This window comes from Echinops telfairi, unplaced genomic scaffold, assembly GCF_000313985.2.
Source record: "Echinops telfairi isolate 266 unplaced genomic scaffold, ASM31398v2 ScPeMD7_3533;HRSCAF=4204_0, whole genome shotgun sequence".
Taxonomy (NCBI): domain Eukaryota; kingdom Metazoa; phylum Chordata; class Mammalia; order Afrosoricida; family Tenrecidae; genus Echinops; species Echinops telfairi.
The window spans coordinates 26,085,672-26,108,966 of NW_022107431.1; the positions used below are offsets into that span (position 1 = coordinate 26,085,672).

At 44.6% G+C, this 23,295-nt stretch overlaps 1 protein-coding gene across 1 annotated transcript in view; it reads right to left on the reverse strand.

Moving 5' to 3' along the window:
* Positions 1-23,295, reverse strand: part of AIG1 (androgen induced 1) — a 336,757-nt gene that overhangs the window by 43,031 nt on the left and 270,431 nt on the right. Inside the window, exon 4 of the mRNA XM_004701969.2 lies at positions 2,314-2,429. Coding sequence (XP_004702026.1) covers positions 2,314-2,429 — 116 coding nt within the window. The remainder of the gene's footprint in view (positions 1-2,313; positions 2,430-23,295) is intronic.

A 23,295-nucleotide genomic window follows, 5' to 3' on the forward strand; every position in this document is an offset into this window, starting at 1 on the left:
GTATAGATTCAGCTGAACCCTGCCCAGCACTATAGGGGAGATCTGTTTACTTTATGATGAACAAGCCCTAAGAGGCATGCTTTCTTAAAATCTGGCACGAGGTCTGGAATGTCCAGTGACAACACTGGTGTGTTTTCAAAAGATTTCCTATCCTATCCTGAGCCTTTTACTTGTCTCGTAGGCTCCGCTGTTGTCTGGAGGGGAGCAAAGGCCAGTCCTTTTTTTGATAACACTGAAAATCCTTGGAATTATATGATGCGATATGATGTGAGGGGCATTGTTTAATTTTGGCAGTGCTCTGGGAATGCCTAGGGCAGCACACCACAGGGAAAAGTTGACTTTGAAAGCCTCCTCAGAAAAATCCGAGAGAATTTGCTGGTTAATGCAAATACATGTCCAAACAAGTCCTGTGCACTGCAGGAGAATGCAGGCCTGGCCAGGCTCACTTGGCATGAAGAGTGTGCATTAGCTGTATCTCAATGAGGGAGCTTGGGGGTCTACCACGAAGACTGCGCTATTTCCCATGTGTCTGTTTGGAATGTCATCTGATTGTCTCAAGTCCACCAGAAAGCATGTAATTCCTGAAAGCTCCGGGGCTCTGCACGCTACAGATAATTTAATGGCATATAAAGAAATGTGCAGAAATATACCCAGAGTTCCCCCAGCAGACAGCTTCCCTGCCCACAGTACACAAGTATGAGTGCAAAGGAATGAGACTATTTTGCTTAGAGGTGGGGGAGTGGTGATGAGGGGTTGATATTTAAGCTGATGTTGTAGGCAGTTCCAGATAAGTTCGAAACACTGTAGCATCCCTGGGATGATTCTGTAACTCAATTGAAGATAACGGTCATTTGAATATCATGTTATAGGTATGAACCACACACATTTATTTTTATAAGAGCTGGAAATACAGGGAATCCAGGACAGATAAACACCTCAGGACCAATGTTGAGAGTAGCCATACCAGGAGGGGAAGGGGAAGCAGGGGGGAGATAGGGGGAACTGATCACAATGATCTACCTATAATCTCCTCCCAGGGGGATGGACAACAGAAAAGTGGGTGAAGGGAGACATCGGTCAGTGTAAGACATGAAAAAATAATAATAAATTATTAAGTATTCATGAGGGAGGGAGGAGGAAAATGAGCTGATACTAAATGCTCAAGTAGAAAGAAAATGTTTTGAAAATGACGATGTCAACAAATGTACAAATGTGCTTGACACAATGGATGGATTGTGATGAGTTGTAGGAGCCCCAGTAAATTGATTTTTTTTAAAAAAAGACACTTTATAAAGGCGACAGTCACCTTTCTGCAGATGCCCTGGGAGATCTGACTCACTCTGTGATCAATGAGGCTAGACTGGCCTTTGTTTTTTATTTCTGGGCTAGCTGGAGCAAAACTCTGTGTGGGGACGGGGAACCCAGAGCATTCTGGGATTCCGTGCAGCTCTGGGTCTTAGGAAGAATGTGTTCTCCATTTCTTCAGGCTTAAAGGAGGAGACGGTGTCCCAGAATTCAGGATAAAAGAGTCCCCAGAGACAGAAAAGCTGGCAGGAGAGACCTCTTCCATATGTGCTAATGTATCTAAGGACTTGGAATTAGAAAAGTTAAGCAATTCTTAACTATTGGAAAGTTAAATCACGGTACAAACCAAAATGAATGTGAAGTAAGCTCATCAGGCAAAAATTCTTATTAGACACGCTTGGTACCTCACATTTGGGACTTCATAGCCAGTGAGCCAAACGTGGCTGCCTTGTGATGCATTTACTCCAATAGGTTTATGAAAACAACCCACCCAACAAAAGCCCACTAAATACATCTTGTGCCTAACAGCTCATTCTAGAATAGGTTTGGACCTCACTCGGGAGAATGCCCATTTTCAATCTCTCTTATAATGTTTAAAGTCACTCCTGTAAGAGGTCTTTTTTTTTTTCTGTCCTTATTTTGTGTTCTCTCCCCACCCCTAACAAAAGTAAAACCAACAACAACAACAGCAAACCTAAGCTCAACAGCCTGTAAGCAACAAAAAGCCTGTCCAAGAAAAACATGAGTTACAAAGAGGGTTGGTCGAGTGCAGCCTTGGAAGCCCCACTGCTTACATGGGATTGTTCAACAAATTCCTGTTGTGTGAGGTTTGGCATCTACTCTCCAAAAATATAAGCATCTGGGGAAAGGAGACAAAGCCCAGGTTTTGGACCAAATGAGGCTCGCAGTGAGAATCTGTTAGTGATTATATCCATAATGAAATATGTGCCCAAATTTAGCTGTGCAGAATCTAATACCCTATGAAAGCCCAGCAGGCACCATCCTTACCATAATATATAGCCAACAGAGAAGGTACATATGGCGGGGAGGCCGCTGCTCCTGCTGGGGTACTGATGGTGCGACGTCCTCATCTCGATTAATATGAAAGGCAAGACCGTTGTGTGCTGAAAAAGAACAGAGTACAGGTGACACCGGTTCTTATCATTGCCCCTGAGGGGGGTTTGTATGGCTTTTTGCGTCACTTGGAGAATTGCCAGTATAAAGAAATGCCCAGGGAAAGCCATAAGGCAGAAAGGTGACCCAAAGGGGCAGAACTGACCATGAGTACTGGTTCCGCTGGGGTTTTCCTTCTGGGTCATAATTTTTGGATTTCATTATAGGACCCATTCTAGGAAAATTTGAAACTATGGAAAGTAGGCAAAAAATCACTGGAAAACAAGGAATAGCGACAACCAAGCGAAAGTTGTTATGGTACACAGTATGATCTTCTCACGTTCCCTTCCTGCTCCAACGATTGCTATACATTCGGTTTTATTTTGGGTTTTTGTCACAGGGCAGCATGAGGACTTTTGGTATGCTGCTTTAAGAATTCATCTAGAATGTCAGCTGTAACAATCGCTGGCCTAAACTCCATTGCGTCCTACGCAGCATACTGCAGGTAACCAAGTGCTCTTCTTGAATATTAGGTCATGATGTTTTCGATTTTTCATATATTAACGACGCCAGGATGTATTTCTTTTGCAGAAGTCTTTGTGTGATGGTCTGAATGTTAAATCATTTTTTTATAGTCAGACAATGAATATTTTAAAGTTGTTGATACAAAATACCAAGTTATAAACATACCAACACCAGGAATGCATGAATTTCAGCTATGTGTGTTGAAGGCAGACTGTAAAGAAGCTATGTGGAACAGGCATTTATTTATATGTTTGTTTACTTCTGTGTATTTTTCAACCCAGTGTCTACTTTAGGTATTAAGTTCAGTGGACCAAGATAGAGATGCAATTTATCCCAATCATATAGTAAGAGGAGGAGAAAGTCAACTTTTTATATCTCTCAAAGATCCGAACACTCTTGATACTGATAAAGAACAAAGGTTCTTTTATGTAAAAATACATCATGGTATATACACTGGCCCTCCAAAACAGTAAAATTTTCCAAAAGTACAAAATTGGCAGACCTGGAATTGAACTATCAGCAGGTTATAACTCTATTTAATGCCTCCTCCACCACCATGAAGGAGCCCTGGTGGTCTGGTGGATTATGAGCTAGGCTGTTAACCATAAGGTCAGCAGTTTGATTCCCCCCACTACTCTGTTGGAGGAAGATGAGGCTATCACCTCCAGTAAAGATTTAAAGCAGCGGTTCTCAACCTGTGGGTCAAGACCCCTTTGGTGGTCAAACGACCCTTTCACAGGGGTCACCTAAGACCATCGGAAAATACATATTTCTGATGGTCTTAGGAACTGAGACACTTCTCCTCTATCTGTCTCCAAGTGGGTCCGCCCACATGCAGATATGCTGATCTGGTGAGAAAGAAGCTATCTGAACTTTCACACTGACTTTTTTACACATACTGTCTCAAAATGTAGCAATGTAGTTTACTATTGTTATATTAAGACTGCTATCCATGTTACACCATGGTTCAAGACAAAATTTCATCTATTTGTAATTAGAAACAAATATTTCACAAAATATTACATATTGTTTTTGTGATTAATCACTATGCTTTCATTATGTTCAATTTGTAACACTGAAAATACATCCTGCATATAGATATTTACGATTCATAGCAGTAGCAAAATGACAGGTATGAAGTAGCAATGAAAATAATTTATAGTTGGGGGTCACCACCACATGAGAAACTGTATTAAAGGGTCCCAGCACGAGGAAGGTTGAGAACTGCTGATTTAAAGCCTCAGCTGCCCGCAGAAGGAGTCCTATTATGTTCTACAGGGCTGCTATGAGTCAGAATGGACTTGCAGGCAGCTGGCTTGCTTTAGGTTAACCGCCATAAAAAACACCTTTGCTCTGCTCTTACTGTGTTGTTTGCATACTCAAGGGAAAAAAGCAGGAAATGGAATGTTAGGATTTTCAAACATTAATAAATATTTTTATACAGAGAAGCCTTTAAGTGTAGAAAATACTGAAGCTGTAAAGGATTTCGTTTAACTTGGGTCCATAACCCAGGTCCATGGAAACAGCAGTCAAGAAATCAAGGGATGTGATCAAAGCTATGATGTAAAATAATTAATTCTAAGCCCGGTGCTCATCCCCATGAGGTCAATGAAGACATGGGGGCCGTAGCAAGTGTGCTGAAGAAATCAGGTGGAATCTGGCTATCATAAAAAATGAAGTCTGGGGTCGTAAAAGCTTATCTCAAAACAAGCAGCCATCTAAGTGAGGAGTCAGCAAAGCACACTAGCCTCCTGATCCAAGGATTGTAAATAATGAGATCCAAATCCAGAGGTGGGAACAGTAAAACAGAAACAAACAAACAAACAAAATCCCCCAAATTCACTACCATCCAGTCTATACTGACTCATAGTGACGCTATATGTCAGAGTAGAACTTCCCCTGTAGGTTTCCAAAACTGTAACTCTTTACAGGAGTAGAAAACTTCATTTATCTCCAGTGGAGAGACTGGTGGTTTTGAACTGCTGATGTTGTGGCTAACATCGCAATGTGTACACACTACACAAGGGTCTAAATTCTAAATATCTGGTTTGCAGTAAGCTATGGAGGATGGTGGTAGGCCAAAATTTACTTACAGGGTCCCTACCTGGATTGGGTCTACGGTGAATCCATAGTCCCCATGGACTAAGAAGGTTACCAGCCCTGATATCATACAAAGTGCATTGCTCAGTGGATTTTAGCAGCTGTACTTTGGCTGGATTGTAACAATTTATCATTTGATCTCCCTCTGGACCCCTCGTGAATTTATTCTAAAATTTTCATCTTCTCTAGTTTCTCACAGGTTGAGGTCTTATTTTGTTTGTTTTCTAAGGCCATTGGTGCTGGGTCCTTATTTGTTGTTTACCTTGTTTTCTATGTTTACCTGTATCGGTAAACTGGGATGGGTGGGTTAAGGATTAATGATTGCCTGGGGGCACAGAAAGGCAGGGTAGGGAAATGGGGAGTCAACATCAATGGGTACAAGAAGGAAGAAAAAGTTTCAAAGTTGATTGTGGCAATGAATGGACAACCTTCTTGATATGAATGAATTATTGAACTTTACTAATTATAGCTCAAAAAAAATCAAACAAACCAAAAAAAAATCAAGTAAATATTACATTGGGTAAATCTGCTGCATCAGACCTCTTTCAAGTTTCACAAAGCAAAGAAACCACTTTAAAGACAAGGTGCATCTAACCCAAGCCATGGTATTTTCAATCGCCTGATAGGCATGTCGAAGCTGGAGGAGATCAAAGAAGATGCCTGTCATTGAATTCTTATGCTAGACAAAGAGTATTGAATGCACCACGGACTGCAGGAATAAAGAACAAATCTGTCTTGGAAGACGTATTGTCGGAACGATCCTGAGAAATGCGAACGGCAAGGCTTCACCCTATGTGTTTTTGCCATATTTCAACAAGAGGGACCAGTCTCCTGAGGGACATCCTGCCTGGTGAAGTCAAGCGTAAGCAATCGAGAGGAAGGCCCTCAATGAGACAGACTGACGCCATGGTCACAACAATGGGCTTAAACATAGCAACAATAGTTAGCATGAACAATACTTCATTATTTCACAACGGCCCAGATGGCACCTCACAACGACAGCAACAAGCATTTTTGCTAAACCAGGGGCAAGGAGTTCTTGGCAGACCAGTGACATGCTGAGGAACTCTGGGTGAACATCTCTGGATCAACACTGTTTATATTCATTGAGAAGGAAAAAATAGAAAGACACGAGTTTGTGAAAAATATCGACAGTGGAAATTCTTTGCCTCAAATGTTCTACTTTAGATAACCATTCTGACTGCCAATCCTTTAGTCACTAGAGTACGGCCTTCCAAGCATGCCAGGTGGGTGATTCCACCATTGGGTAACTTTCTATTTCTTCGTTCTTTGCTTTCCTACTGTTGTTTTAAAAGAGAATAATTAGTTCCGAAGGGAGCTACACAAAATGTACATGCAAGTGAATACAGAGGCAGTATACATTTTAAAGGGTTAATCAACTTGTTTTTCATCATGTCACCTAGTTGCCTTAGGTGACATTGGCCTAGTGTTTCAGCAACAGCCTGGCCGGGGGGCGGGGTGTGTGGGTCACAACATGTTACCGTGGTACATGCCCGTGGACCTCAGATATGCTTGCAGTAAGGCTGACCTCCTAGAGAAGAAAAATCTCCTGAAAATCCAACAGCTATATTGAAGATAATACAGACTCTGGTTGCCTGAGGAGACTATAAAGTGACAAGATATCGTTTTCTTATTCACTAATATTATAAAGGTTTCTAAATTCTACCTCTTCTTGCTTCAAACCAAGCAGAAAATCATCCACTTTTCCATCAATGCATATCATTCTGTAGTGAAGTGGAATTTCTACTTGTGGCTCTTTTATCCACGTCTCTATACTTCTCGCCAAATGATTGGGCGGCACAATGCAAACAGAGTGCAAAAAACACTCATCAAGGGCACTGGTCAGTGTGGGTTGCCTTTCTCCTGCATATAAGACAGACGCCTGAGAAACAGGAGCCAAGAGAAGTCCCAGAGCCATCAAAGAAGAAGAGGCACCAGTGGAGTCTGTTGGAAATCCCTTGAGCTGTAGAAAACATGGCACTCTGGGATGGAAGGCTGAGGCAAGGAGCCCATGAGACCAAACAGAGAAGCAGTGCTGAGACTATGGGACGGCAAGGCAGCGCGGTGGGTGGGCTTCTTGTTGCACAGATGGAGACAGAAGCAAGACGAGCATTTGGTTGAGAGGCTATTGACCAGAGAGAGAGAGAGAGGTGGCTGTTGGCTCGGAGAGGTGTTGCTATGGACCAAAGACCGCAACATTAATGTTTCATGATCCTGGCTCACGATAACCTGTAAACTTCACTAATAAACTCCCATACCTGTATTATCTGTGAGTTCTATATGGCCATTGCAATTGATTGTGGAACCCGGCAGAGAAGTGGAGTGCCATGGGAGGAATGGTTGGTATCATGATAGAGAAAAAGGAGAATAGAGAGGGAGCCATATCTGACTGCTGCATTGTGGCAATGAGCCTCAAGCTGGTGTGGAGTTGGCTTCTCCTTCCCCTTAGGTCCACCTGACTGCTCTTAGTTATTCAGGTCATTAACCTATTTGCTGATTACCAGGTGTTACACCTAGAAGACCTATGATGCACACTGATGCTGGCAGAAAATTTACTTGAAAAATCCGCCCCCCACCCCTTGTTTTCCTGGATCACTTCGTCAATAGCATTATCACAACCGAAAAGGAGTTACTTGTTCTACTGGTGATAGGATCACTGACAAGCCATCTTTTTTGTGAGGAGCTGTGCATAGGCAGAGTGGAATGGTGGCAATCTCAGGAGAAAGTTTCCTTGATAGGAACTGAGTGTTGATAGAATGCCAGTCGCTAGTAGGTCAAATTGAACTTGTGGCATTCCCTGGTCCACCAGAATATAACGTCCTGAGTAGTGGATATTATTCACTCCATCCAGCAACAAAGCTCAGCGAGTCATTATCTGGCTCAAGAGAAAAGAGCGAGCAAGCCTGGCATTAGGGTTCAAGCCAATTCTGTCTGCCTCCAAATTGCATGTTCTTTTGCTACATTAAAATGATATATTTAAAAGATATCGATGTTGAATAGTCTTTGAATCAATTACCCTATGGGAGTGTCTGATCAAAGATCTCATATGGTGCCACTCAACTGACTAGAACTACATTTGGTTGAGCCTCAACATAAGCAAACAATTTTCACTGTACAAAGCTAATTTTGTTGACTGCTTCTTCACGGGGCATGGTATCATGCTGGAGAAAAATACACAAGAGAATCACCTAGCACAAAATCAGAACCTTTCTGTGGTCGTGATGATAGATAAAGATGGCTGGAATTTGACAAGCAACACTTGGTTTCTATACTTTCAAATGCAAGCCAGTTTATAGTTTTCTTAGCCAGGTGCAGCTCCCCTTTGGGTAAACAAAGAGATAAAGTCTGGTCACCAAAGGGGGTGTGTTAGAATCGCACCCGGACTCTTTTGTGTAGTACACTGTCAATAGAACAATTCTCAGCAGAGGAATTACATGAGATTTGACTCGTTTCTAAGCACTAAGTGTGAGAAAAATGAATAGGAACAGGCCAAGGCTAAACCAGCCATCTACCCTATAAAGGCTGCCCTAGAAAAGATTAATCTGAGATTCCATCCCAAACTTTTTCACTGTTGCTAATTTCAATGGAGAACAAATCTCTATCTCAGAGTGCATCAACCAGGTGGTGCCACTCCTGAGCAGGGCAGTGCTCACTGAGAGAGGGGGCCTCGTGGAAGGACCTGTACCATACCCATGAAGCGAAGCTTGTGAAGCAGACTGGAGGCTAAGCTCCAAGGAGGACAGCAGGGTGGGTAGATGAGAAGATGAAATTATTGGCCCATGATCTGGGATCATGGCCTTCACGAGAACGCTTTGGGGAGGCTCGTGCACACCTTGGAGAGTTGGTATGATTCTCTGTAAGATGAGGGGGTTGTAAGAATGAGCACTTCTCAAGATGCAATCCTAAAGAGCTCACGTTCAAGGCTTCGTCCTATGCCATACGAGTGCCGAACTATCTGCTGTATACAGCAGGCAGGGCAATAAGCAGGGCCCACGATCCTTTCAGGGACCCAAAGAAATGTTTTAATTTTAAAATTAGAAGGAAAAAAAAAGCAGGTAGAGCTATAAATGATAATGAACTGTATACCAAAATACTAAACATGCGTTCTATATGAAAACCCCAGATCCCACAGCTATGGAGTGGATTCCAACTCACAGTGAACACACACACACACACACACACACACACACACACACACACACACACACATTTCTATGAGGGGGCTTCAAAAATTAATGGAAAATGAATGTAGAAGGTCATGGAATTTTTCCACAAACATCTTGAAGCCCTTTTATATATTTGCATATATATATTTGTATATGTGTGCATACTGATATGTCTGTGTATATAATATATAATGTATAAACTTATATAAAGTATGACACACACTTTACATTTAGGACTAAATCAATTCAAAGCCACTGCCAGTTTAGCGGACTCGACGAGTGACAGACTAGACTGCGACAGATAAAACCACACCGCTGGGTTCCTACACTGTAATCTTTACAGGAGCAGACAGCCTCATCTTTCTCTCCCTGAGTGATTGGTGGATTCAAACCACTGACCTAGCAGATAGCAGCCAAACATTTCACCCACTATGTCACTAGGGCTGAGACTCACATATTCATATAAAAGTCACAATTCAGCTTTGTCCCATATTGCCTGATTGTTGTAAAGAAAATTAATACCTCATGTATGTCACAAATTATTTGCCTTTCAACATTCTTCATGTATACAATTCAGTGACATTATTTTATCATGTTCACTCATAACAATGATTCATTTCTAAAATTCCCCATTACACACTTTTCTTAAGTAAATGTATATAAAGGTAAATATTATATATAACTCATAAAGGGAATACGACTTGTCACAAAAGTAGAAACAACTCAATTATCTAAGTTATAAAGATGTACAATTTAACAATTCATGTATTAGAGACTAATATGTCCTACAAATGTATAAAATGCTGTGCACAACAGTGTTTTCCCATTGACTAAAATAGTGTTACCATCAACAGAATTACCTAAAGTCCCGCAGGGATGATCTATGAGTTCTACAGCAAAATGATGTCTCCCAAATGTGAACCAAGGACATTTAGAAACCATAGTTATGTGAATTGTTTTTGAGCTCTCTCTTGATCTTAGATCTAATATAAGAACTATTAGTTCCTGGGACATGGCCCTGTCCAGTACCTTCCCTCGTGAGATCACTGAAGCTGTGGGTGCCACAGCAAGGTGTGGTGAAGAAGTCAAATGGTATCTGGCTATCAGGAAAAAGTGTCTGGTCTCTTAAAGGCTTGTCTCAAAACAAGCAACCATCTGATGAGGAGTCAGCTAAACCCACAAAGCAGCAGCACACAGCAGCATGCACGATCCTAGGAGTCATATACTAAGATCCAAACCCAGAGGAGGGAACGGTATCAGTGCCCGAATTCTAAACGCCTTGTGTGTGAAAAGCTATGGGTAATAGTAGAAGCCCAAATCCATTTTCAGTGTCCCTATGTGGGCTGAAGTGCCACTGACCACAGAGTTGGAAAGAGAACAGCCCCAATATCACAGACCATTGTGGAGGGGTGCCTAGCAAACGTACTTAGACCAGAACGTAACACCTTGTCATTAGACCTCCCTTCCAATCCACTTTCTTTCTTTTTAAAAAAAATCATTTTATTAGGGGCTCATACAACTCTTATCCCAATCCATACACATCAATTGTGTAAAGCGCATTTGTACATTCATTGCCCTCATCCTCAAAACATTTTCTCCATCCCCCCAATTTAACGTCTTTCACAGTTTTGTATGATTATTGTTGCTAGATCACCGCCCCCCACTTCTGTTCTTTGTCCTTGTTTCATATGTTTTTCTGTACAGGGAAGCTAGGACTGAAGAAGACAGTAAGTGAAATAATAATTACCTTGAGGCATGAAAGGGGAAGGTGGGGGTAACAGGAAGCCATGGACACCAGCAGGAAGAAAAGGGTCCAGAGTTGGCGGTGGCGATGACTGCACAGACTGAACTATGGAACTGTCTGATGTGTCCTTTATAGCTCAATAAAACTAACACGTATAATTGGGCCTCCACTCAAGTACTCCCTCAAAGCAAGAATACTTTCTTCTATTAAATTGGCATTCTATGATGCTCACCTTCCTGACACAACCTCTGACGACAAAGCGGGTGAATAAACAAATGTGGTGAAGAAAGCTGATGGTGCCCGGCTATCAAAAAGTATAGCGTCTGGGGTCTTAAAAGCTTGAAGGTAAACAAGCGGCCATCAAGCTCAGAAGCAACAAAGCCTACATGGAACAACATATCAGCCTGTGTGATCACGAGGTGTCGAACGAATCACTGAAGACAAATGGGTGCATAAGCAAATGTGGCGAAGAAAGCTGATGGTGCCCGGCTATCAAAAAGTATAGCGTCTGGGGTCTTAAAGGCTTGAAGGTAATCAAGCGGTCATCAAGCTCAGAAGCAACAAAGCCCACATGGAAGAAGCACACCAGCCTATGCAACCGCGAGGTGTCCAAGGGATCAGGTATAAGGCATCATCAGAACAAAAAAATCTTACCATAGTGAATGATGGGGGGAGTGCGGAGTGGAGACCCAAAGCCCATTAGTAGGCCACTGGAGACCCCCTTGCAGAGGGGTCTCAGAGAGGAGACGAGCCAGTCAGGGGGCAATGTAGCAACGATGAAAAATTTAACTTTTCTCTAGTTTCTAAATGTTTCCTCCCCGCTCCCACTATCATGATATGAATTCTACCTTGCAAGCCTGGCTAGACCAGAGGATGTACACTGGTACAGATAGGAACTGGAAATACAGGGAATCCGGGGTGGATGATCCCTACAGGACCAGTGGTGTGAGTGGTGATACTGGGAGGGTAGAGGGAGAATGGGTTGGAAAGAGGGAACCGATTACAAGGATCTATATGTGACCTCCTCCCTGGGGGACAGACAATAGAAAAGTGGGTGAAGGGAGACGTCGGACAGGGAAAGATATGACAAAATAATAATTTATAAATTATCAAGGGCTCATAAGGGAGGGGGGAGCAGGGAGGGAGGAGAAAAATGAGGACCTAATGCCAGGGGCTTAAGTGGAGAGGAAATGTTTTGAGAATGATGAGGGCAATGAATGCACAAATGCGCTTTACATAATTGATGTATGTATGGATTGTGATAAGAGTTGTATGAGTCCCTAATAAAATGATTTAAAAAAAAAACGAACAGGTATACACTCGAGTATAAGCTGACCCGAATATCAGCCGAGGCATCTAATTTTACCACCAAAACTGCATTAAAAATGTGCTGAAAAACTCGGCTTAGACTTGAGTATATATGGGTAACTAAACTAAATAGAAACAAAGGACTTATGGTTAAAAAAAAAAAGCCAGGTAATTTTAAATGTTAGCGCGGTATGACCATGCGACTCGGAGGCTCACTCTTGATTCGCTCACAGGGGCTGTGTGCATCTGTGGGGTGTTAAGGGGATACTGGCACAAAGGAAGGACTCTGTTCTGCTGAACCAGAGGGATTTGATGACAATCAGGGGAGAATTACGTTTCCCCTCGGTGACTCAGTCTTGTTTAATGCCGATCCCTGTGCCATGCAAATGGTCCCCCACACCATCAGGACCCCACAACCCACGCACTGGAATGCATGGGAATAGCACATCTGCAAGTAGGAGCTGAACCTGCCAATGACTACATTATCTGACTGGTGAGTGGATAGTCTTTTACGAGGAAAATGAAAGGACAAATAAGTAGAATGTTTAGATACTGACGGAGTATTTCAGAGTATTAAAGAAACAGGTCTATGTTTCACAAGAAGGATTTGGACGTGTTGTTGTGGGGGAAAAGCTTTGACTATCAGTGATGGGAAGATAGTGACCCATAGCTGGGGAGATGTGAAACTACCCTTGGCTGTGAGTTTGATAAAAACATAAAAGCTAGGCTGTGTGAGGGGTTAAACACTGGCAGATGGGATGGATAAATTAGGGGACTTCTCAAGGTGACGTTAGAGTGGACAGTACCAAAAGCCATGAATGTTCAAAGGCTGCATTCAATCACCATTTCTCTAGTCTTTCCCCTCTGCTCCCCAATATAAGCATTTTAGTAGCAGACTACTATTTCTATATTTTGGAAACTCTTGGAGGAGCTATAGTTAGAATATTGCATAGAAGTGAGGATGGCGAGACTTGTGATTAGGACATGTGATTAGTCTCATGTGAGTAGGACATGTTTATCAAGAGGGTCCAGTTCAGGAGAAGGGCATCCTGATTGGTAAAGTGGAGGGGATAGAAAAATAAGTCCTTCAAGGAAATGGACTGATACAGTGGCTGCTACAATGGGCTCAAACAGGAATGACTGTGAGGGTGGTGAAGAACTGAGTAGTGGACTATTGCACATAGGGCCCTGGGGAGTTTAAACCAACTAAATAGTACTTAACAACCACAACTTGTTTCTTCCGTGGAAGCAAGGCCGCATTTTGAACCTGAGAGATGAACAGCTTTTTCTAAGTTGTGCTGGAGTCCATTGGGCATGTTCTCAGAGCATTGTGCACATCAAAAGCATCAGGTATACTTGTTGAAATTAAGATTGCTGGGCCTGGCCCCGGGGAGGCTGATTCATGGGGGCGGAGGACTGTTGTTCGTAGTGCCCCCTTCTTGTTTGTCAGGACTTCTAGGTTTGCTTCTCTATCCCTAGGACAATTTCTGATCATAAACAAAAGGCTTCTTGTGGTTATTTCTGTGTATAGGTGCCTATCTGCGTGTGTCCCTGAGTGTCCCTGTGTGTGTGTGCACGCACCTGCATTCCTGTAGGAACCCAGGCTGCAGGGCAGGGCTGGAGATGTGACTGGACTTGCCGGGGAGGCCCTGGTGAGGAAGAGTCCCCTCCAAGGTCCTAACCAGTTCACAGGAACATCATGAAGGGAAGTTAAACAGCTCCGAAGACAGAGCGCTGTAAATACAGATCGTAACGGCAACATCCTGTTTATTTTTGTTTTCCTCTTCAACACGGATGGAATATAAAGGATTTAAAAGACAGACAAATGTACATTTTGGGAAAAAATGCTAGAAGGGATTTCACGGTTTTAAAAGAAAGTCTATTGCACTAATACTGCATGATCTAAAACGAGAGAAGCGGTGGCATTAGAAAGACTGCGACAACCACGAAACAGACTAACATTTGGCAGAGCTTCCAGGATCCCCAGAGAAGTTGAACGTCTGATGAGCGCAGGCTAACTTGACCCTGGACGGGGGCTTGTGCAGAATTGAGAGGGATCCCACACTGGGACCAACGGAAGTGTGTAGTCAGCTCTGGCTGACTCCCAGAGACGGCAGTGACTTCCAGGATGCTGGAAATAAACTGACTGCAGGCTTTAAACTACCTAGTTTATTCACCTTGGAAGGACCAATCAAATGCCTAGCTTGCGACCAGAAACCACGGTTACTGGGTTTACTAATTGGTCAGCTCAAAATCTGCCGGCCGAATGATGAGAACTGCCAGCCGACCTAGCTACAGGAGTTTCCATGTCTCAGACAGAAAGCTCTCTTCTCCTGGGCTGAGGTGCTGGTTTTAGATAGATGATGCCTGAACAACACTACATAGCATCTCCCCTCCAGACTTCTGGAGCTGTCCCGATGGTACTTCCCACAATAAGTCTCTGTAGTTCTCGCAGAGTGCTGTTGCCAGGTGTCGAGTCCATTCCGACTCACAGCACTGCCGTGGACCAAAGAACAAACGGATTGGATGACAGAGGCTCTTATTTTGGGTTGAGGGGTTTGCCAAGCAGAAGAAAGTTGAAAGGGAGCTCCACCAGGCTAGAGAGAAGAGATGCTTTGCTCTGGCACAGGACGGTCCACTGAGGGGACTGGAAGCTGTGGCAGGACACGAGCCAGCACAGAGCTAAGCATGGAGGGCCACATGTGGACTGTGTCTTGCAGGAGGTGGCGAGCCCAGAAGGAGGTTACATGGGGAGAGAGCGGAGAGACATGTTTGAGTGTAATCAGTCTCGGTCTCGCTAGTTTTTTGGTTTGCCCTGTGGTTTGCCTAATTCTCTCATTGTGAGGTTTTGGCTTTTTTGCTATTATAATGAGGACAGGATTGAGGACTTCCAGGCTCTCTATACGCTGGACCAGAAAGCATGATATTCATAATAGACAGACCCAGCTGGACACAAGTTGGGGGCTAGAACAGAGAAGAGAGATTTCTCTGCCAAGTCATGTCCTTCGCCTCCCTTTCTCTCTCGTGCGTGTCCTGTCACTACGGAGAGGATGCAGGTCTCGCCGTGACTCTCTGGGAGGCCTTGTCCCCGCCTCTCCCCTCTGCTACAGCCTCCTCACAGCGAGTTCCCCTTTCCACTCATCGGCTCCTTTACTTCAAGAGGAACCCCGGACACACAGTGATTGCGTGTCGGGCTGCTAACTGCAAGGTCCAAAGTTTGAAACCACCAGACACTCCTCAGGAGAAAGACGGGACTTTCTACTTCTGTAAACAGTTCCAGTCTCCGACACGAGAATGGGCAGGTCTACGCCATCCTCGGGGGTCTCCGGGAGTCAGCATGGACTTGCTATCAGTGAGTTTGTTCAAGAGGTACCACTGTGCTTAAACATCACGGGTAAAAGCACAAACACACACACACACACACACACACACACACACACACACACACACGCAGAGAAAGCTTTGGGAGATAGGAACACGTATCAGACAGGTAAGCACACCTATGTGACTTCTTGCCTCTGTCTTTTCATTTATGTTGCTTCACTCACCCCCTTAACCTACATGCACACGTGCTGAGCACCTTGGGGAGTGCATGCAGCTGGGAACTCAGGTGGGAGAGGTGAACCCCCAGAAAAGCCTCCATAGAAGGTCTGGCCATCTACTTCCAAGAGAACCTCTCCACGGAAAACCCCCTGGTTTCAATGCCACCTGTGCCGCCTTGTTGGAAAGAGCACAATGGTATGACCTCTCCCGAAGTAAATCCTGGAAGTCCCTGGGTCGTTAATATGCTCAGCTCTTGAGCCCCTCCAGAGGCACTTGGAAGAAAGGTCTGGTGGTGGGCTTACAGCAAACCCGCTACTCAAAACCCCAGGGAGCCCAGCCAATCCATATGGAGTTGCCAGTGTTTGGAGTTGATTTGACTGCAATTTATTTTTTAAAGATGATTCTATTTTTCCATTGGTTTTAAAAATGAAACTGTAACCTGCCATCAAAGAAGAATAAAAAAATTCAAGTTCCTGAATAGAATATAAGTAAATGGAAATGAAACCTTTTATTTTTTCAGGAACAGGGATTTCAGGATTCTATAAAAATAATATTAAAGGAAGGAGATATTAAAGGAATGGCATTATCCTGCCCCACACTGTTTTCCTGCACTAGAGCTACATACTTACAAAATATACTGAGGCGTCAATTAAAAGACAAAACAAAAACAGTAACACAGACCTAGTGCTTTGCCCTCTCCACACACTCCTCTAGCCCAATGTACCGCACACTCCAATAACACAACACCACAGAAACAACGTCGCTGGGCCTCCAAATCCAGAGTTTCCAAATGGTTTTAATCCACCCTTGTTTATGATAAAATAAATGTTATTTTGATTGATTGGCACAGTCTACCAGCAGCAATAAGAGCAATTATGTTTGACATGGAAACATTATAAAATCTATAACCCAAACCTTTAAAGCCTGATTTGAAATGTCAAATTTGACTTATGGGAACCAGTTATAATCCTGCTTCATGCAAAAAGCATTAGGTTAATGCTGGAGCAAAGTACTGCTGCCAAGTGTGCACTGGCATAATTAATCAGGAATATTTCAGAAACGAGCCGTCTCCAAGAGGCTATTGATTTACTGTCATGCCACGTTTCTCTGTGGGGCTGGTGGCTGCTCTGGAGCGGGGGTGCACCGGCATGCATTTTTCAGTGACTAAGCCTTGATCTGTCCTCCTGGATGGCTGCCATCCCAGCGCTGACATCTGCAACCACTCACACTTGACAGCCTGATGCCTGGCATGGTGGCTTCCAAGTTGATTAGGATTAGTTCAGAGGGCTCTGGGACTAGTCTGAGTGTAATCGAAAGCAGAGCCTCAGGAGCGTCTCCGGAGAGTAACATGTACCCTGCAAATGACATTGCATTGATAGTGGACGTGCATGTGCACACGGGCACACCTACAAACACACCCATGCGTGCACATACACATACTTTCCCATGCACACTAAAACCCCAAACCAAACACACTGGCACCGAGTCAGTGCCGAACCACAGCAACCCTAGCGGGCAGGGTAGAACTGCCCCCATGAGTTCACAAGATTGTAACTCTTTGTGGGAATAGAAAGCTCTGTCTTTCTCCCCCTATGAGTGTGCGCGTGTGTACACACACACACACACACACACACACACACACGCGCGCGCGCGCGCTCACAAAGACCCAGGGTGACTAACCTATACCTTTCAAATGGTAACATGTTAATAAAGGAGGTGCACATGTATGCAGGCATACCTAAAACACATCCATTTACACATGCGTGCGCATGCGCACGCGCGCGCACACACACACACACAAATGCCAAGATCCAGGAGAGTGAGCTGCACCCTGTAAATGTGACATTAAAAATGAATGTGCATCAGCAACAGGCCCATCTAGAGACACCACACACATGCATGAACAGATGCACACACCCATGCACGTGCACACACAATTGCACACACTGATGGCTAGCCTACTTAAAGAACAGGGAAGCTTTGGGCTGTCATCTCTTATCACCTGTTGAATGAAATGAGAACGGTTATGGTGGCCCTGCCTCAACCTCATCTGAACATAACTTAGCTTTTGTTCTGTAAGGATTCTGGTTTATGAGGCCGTTCTGTCAGGAGAATTCTTCAGAGTCAAATGTATTCACACAGACGACAGGGCAAAGTCAAGGGCGAAAGAAGCAATTTAGCTCAGAGCTCAAAATCTTTTCTCCGTAACGCTGCTACAAAAGTATTTACTTGGTCATCTCCTGAACCTCTTCATTTGACTCTGCAAACAGAAACAAGAGAATGACACGTGCTCAACGTACAGCCATGCTGATGGTCACGGGGTGCGTGGTGCCGACGGCAGGCCTCCAGAATGCGGCTCATGTCTCTGCTGCCTGAGGGCCAGCTCACCAAGTCTTTCCACCTCCAGAGCCAGCACTCCGGGGCCGGTGGGAGGTCTTTCTCGGGCAGCAACAAAGATGGTGTGGTGAATTCTGAGTCTCGATGCATGGAGTGAATGCACAGGTTCAGGCAGCTCATGAGGGGAGTTGGAGAGAGGGCAGGAATAGGAAGTCATTAACCACTAGCTGGTCATGCAGCTTTTAGCCAACAGGGACCCTTCTGTCACCCAGGATCGTTATCTGTAAGTGTCTACAGAACTGGGGAGTAGAGGGTGTGTTCATGTTTCAGAAACGTGTGTCTATGTCTCTGGAGATACATTTCTCTATCCAATATGTCTACTTGCCCTTTCTTGCCCCCTCCTTCCCTTACTGTGTAAATATTTAATTGAAATATATATGAAGGTCCCTAGGTGGTACAAGTGATTCGTGTTCTACTACTAGCCTAAAGATTGGTGGTTCAAACCCAACGGAGGACAACACAAAATAAAAGCTTGGCAGAGATACCACAAAAAGTAAAGGCAAGGAAACTCTACCAAGCAGTTTCCATCTGTAGTACATGAGGGCACCATGAGTCGGAATCAAATCCACCTCAGCATTTGTTTGGTTATCTACAGAAATTGCACAAATAATACGCCTCTTAAAATGAATGTCCACAAGGTGAATGCACCCAGGATTCCTGCACCAATCAAGAAACTGAGCATCACGCACCCTGCAGAGTACCCCCTCCAGCCCCACCATGTCACACACAATTGTCCAATGGCAATCACTCTTCTGACACCGAGCATCACTGACCGGTTTTGTCTGATTTGAAACTGACATACATGGGACTACGCCACGTGTGCTCTTTTGTGCCTGACTATTGTTATGAAAAATCTTGTTGGTGAGATTGTTGACAATCATGTTGAGCTGTCGAGCTGCAGGTCTTCGTTCTCGTTGCTGCCGTCATTGACCTTCCTCAGGATTTGTACCACACACTTTATTTATCCACCCTACGCTGATGTGTGGTGGTTCTTTCCAGGGTGGTGCATTTCGGAAGAGAGCTTCTATGAAGCTTCCTGTAGATTTGTGTGTGTGTGTGTGTGTGTGTGAATGTAATTGCACTCAATTTGGGAATAATCTTATACTACACTATAATATACTGGATGGGTCATAGAACATGACTCCAGGGATCGACTTACATCGGTAATGCTGAAGAGTTTCCCAATTTATCCTCTCCTCGGCACTGTATGAGAGTTCTGGTTGTTTCACAGCAACCTTGTCAACTCTTAATACTGTCTGTCTCTTTTGCTTCTTTGTCACACTGCTTTTTAAATCACAGTGTTAAACATCTAGCACAGATGATCTTTTGGTTGATGCTACCTAGCCTTGCATGGCGTTGCAGGTCAGGTCCCTTGTGAAGCAGTCTTTGGAAATTGGCACGCAGAAGGCTTATTAGGGAGGGTTATGAGGATCAACACCTGATTGGGCAAGGCAAGGAAGCAAGAGTCAGCAGAAGGAGAAGGTGGCCTGTGATGCAGTCTGGGCTGGGGCCTGCGCTGACCCCCCTTGAAACCTTCAAGTTGGGATGCCCTTCAGAGTTGTCCCACATGGGGCAAAAGGCCCTGTTTAGGCTCTTTGAAGACTGGACAGAATCCAGCCAACATACTGTATACACTCCTGTGTAAGCCAAGTTTTTCAGCAAATTTTCTATGCAGTTTTTGTGGTAACATTATGTGCCTTGGCTGATACTCAGGTCACCTTATACTTGTGTATATACGGCTGTTAACATCGTATCAAGAGAGGCAGCCAGACGGACATCTGCACTTCTGCGTGTAAAATCCACAGTTGCAATTACAACAACACATGGATTTGGATACATCCCAACTGCTGGTGTATGAAATTGCTGTTGGAGGCATTTGGGGGAGTTGATGTAATGCTGAATGGGGCAACCAAATGGTCAGTGTACATCAGAAGTCCTCACTTCCCCATACTTTGTGTGCTGTAAAGTCAGCTACAGTGACTATCGATCTATCGATCTATCATCTATCTATCTATCATCATCATCACCACCATTATCAGGCTTGACTAGTGAGCCCTTTGGGCCTGTCACTGGTCTTCTCATGAATCGGGGCATAGTTGGCACATCATGTCCTTTCCAACTCAGTAACAATCTGCAGTCATTTACTTACACCTCAGCCAGCTGGAAAAAGCCTATCCTAGACCATCTAATTTATTCATGGCGGGCGTGGGACTCAGGGACAATGCTCATTCCCGGGGAGGTGGGAGGCTGGCTGGGCTGGGGGGTAATGCTTCAGGTTCTGTATCTGGATCACACCAGCAGCCTTCAGTTCCCCCTTTCCTTATGCGTTGTGATTTTTACCCGGAGAGCCATAGTTTTAATGACTATTTCCTTAACTGTAGATATGAAGTTATTCAGTTTTATTCATCATACCTCAAAGACGCATATTTGAGCTGGCCTCAGACCAGTAAGAGATCAACATACTACAAAGCACTTGTAGAGTTCAGCCAAATCAAAGACCCCGACTTTTCCATTGACCTCTGCAGCCTAGTCATGGGTACAGATACACCATTCAGGCAGAAGCACAGCACATGGCTCCATCCCCATGTCTACTTTCGTTGATCCTGAGCAGACACATTCCAGTTCTGCAGGTGTCTTAGGTAAAGAGAAAACCCCCAATGTGAACAGTGATGAGGGGGGTTCTTGCCCCTTCACCAGGGGCCTTCTTAGTTAGTAGAGATCAGAGATCAGAGCTTGAAAAGGCTGTTGACCAGCTCCTGTCTTCGGTCAACCCCTTGCTCCAGTCAGTGTATCTCCTGATCCCAGACTCCTCCAGCTTCAATAGTCAGGAGCCCAAGATCTCTACCTGAAAGCCTCAAAAGGCGGAAGCCGGATGAGGAAGGGCGAGGCTCACGTCAAGCTTTGAGAAGCACGTCAACTCGAGGGATCGAAGAGGTTGAAGGGAAAAAGGATGGAAGAGAGACAGTCCCCAAAGTACAAAATAAGGAAAGGTAAGGGGCAGTGTGAACTGGATACAATAACTGGTTTCCAGAACACCGGGGCTAGAAATGAAGTGATGTGGCTATTACAAAACAAAACGAAAAAACGCATGCATCTGAGGAGAAGCAGCTTAAGGGATATGAAAACGGACAGGGCTAAATTTAAAGTCTTACAAGGAAGCCCTGGCAGCCTAGTGGGTTATGTGTTGGACTGCTAACCCCAAGGTCAGCAGTTCAAAACTACCAGCCATTCCACAGAAGCAAGATGAGTCTTTATACTCCTGTAAAGTTTGCAAAGTCTTGGAAACCCAGAGAGGCATACTTCCCTGTCTTGCAGGGTCACTGTGAGTTGGCACAGACTAGAGCAGGGGTCTTCAAACTGGGGCCCGCCGAGGATATTTATCCAGCCCGCTGGGTGTTTTTGCCCATTTTGGTTTTTTACTTCAGAATAAGGTATGTGCAGTGTGCAAAGGAATTTGTTCATAGCTTTTTTAAAACTATACTCCGGCCCTCCAATGGTCTGAGGGACAGTGAACTGGGCCCTGTTTTAAAAGTTTGAGGATCCCTGGACTAGAGGGTAGTGAGTTTGGTTTGGTTTGATTTTAGGGAGCACTCATGGCACAGTGGGTTACATGTTGGCCTGGTAACCTTGAGGTCAACAGTTCAAAATCACCAGTTGCTCTGAGGGAGAAAGGCTCTCCATTCCTGTAGTTGAGGAAACTCCCAGGGGCAGTGTACTCTGTTCTATAGGGTCCTTATGAGTTGGAATTGACTCGATGGCAGTGAATTTGAGGTTTTGGAGAAGTTAGGGAACATTAACGACCCTGGGGGCCCTTCCCTGTTATCAGACAGAGTGCATCGTAGGGGGAATCACCACAGTGGTCGTTCAAGCTACAATGGGACACCTTGGATCTCCTTGGATTCAAGCTACAATGGATTCAAGACACCTTGGATTCAAGCTACAATGAGACACATTGGATCTCCCTTTGGATCCAATGTATACTTGTTCCAGTTTTTAATATTTTCTGCTTTCTTTTTGATTAAGATTTTTATCTGCTTTATTCTTTGTTGTTAGATTGTCTGCTTGCTTTTGTTCGGATTTTGTATATGTTTCTGTCTATCCAATGCAGGGTAGGCAAATCTCCAGAGATAGTGATAAACAGTTTTCTTGGGCACGGCGGGGAGGTTGCTGGGAAATGGGAGTTAACGTGTACAGGGAAGAACTAAAGGCCTAAAATTGATTGTGGTGATGATTACACAACTCTTTTGAATATGCTGAAACTTTTGAAATGTATGATGTGTCAATTATGTCAATAAAATGTTGTCTGTTGTTTGAATCATCTTGGGTACCCTTAACGATGAGAAGACAAATGAGTCTTTCTTCGCCAGTGGAGCCTCAGGAAGCCCGCTCCCTCTGAGCTGGGCTGACCTGGGGGTCTGACCACCGGGTGAAAGCGGCAGGTCCAACGAAAGGATACCGCCCCTTGGCATTGGGCCGGGGGTGTTCTGAAAACACGGGTTAAGAGGGGGAAAGCAAAAAAGAGAGGCGAGATGTTGACAAGGACCCCATGCTGGTAAGAAGCACCCAGCCCCTTACTTGCACTGCACTCATCTCCCTGGAGGCCACATTCTTGGGCTGCAGCTGAATGAGCTCTTGGTCAGATGCATACTGCCCCCGATCAATTCTCTGCAGAGGACTGCAGGTGATTTCTGCTTGATCCCTTCAGCAAAAGGGCCACACTCTTCTCTCCTGTTATTTCACGATCACCAACAAGTCTCTCCTTTTAATGCTTCCCTTGGGACGCATCACAGGATTCTGCATCAGGGGAAAGAAGGGAACCGACAGTCAAGGATGTTTGGGTGCCCCTGGCCGCGGACAATGGATGGTGCCCGGGGTGGAAAGTTGGGAGGTTGAACACCCAGAGGTACCTCTGGAGAAAGAGCTGGCAATCTGCTTAGGAAAGCTCCGGGCCTGGACAACCATGGAGCAGAGCCCAACCGCCGCAACGCGCAGGCTTCACCGGGCGTTGGAGTCCACTCTCCCACCGTGGTCCGGGTGCGTGACTCTATGTGTGTGGGCAAGGCTAGGGTTCGA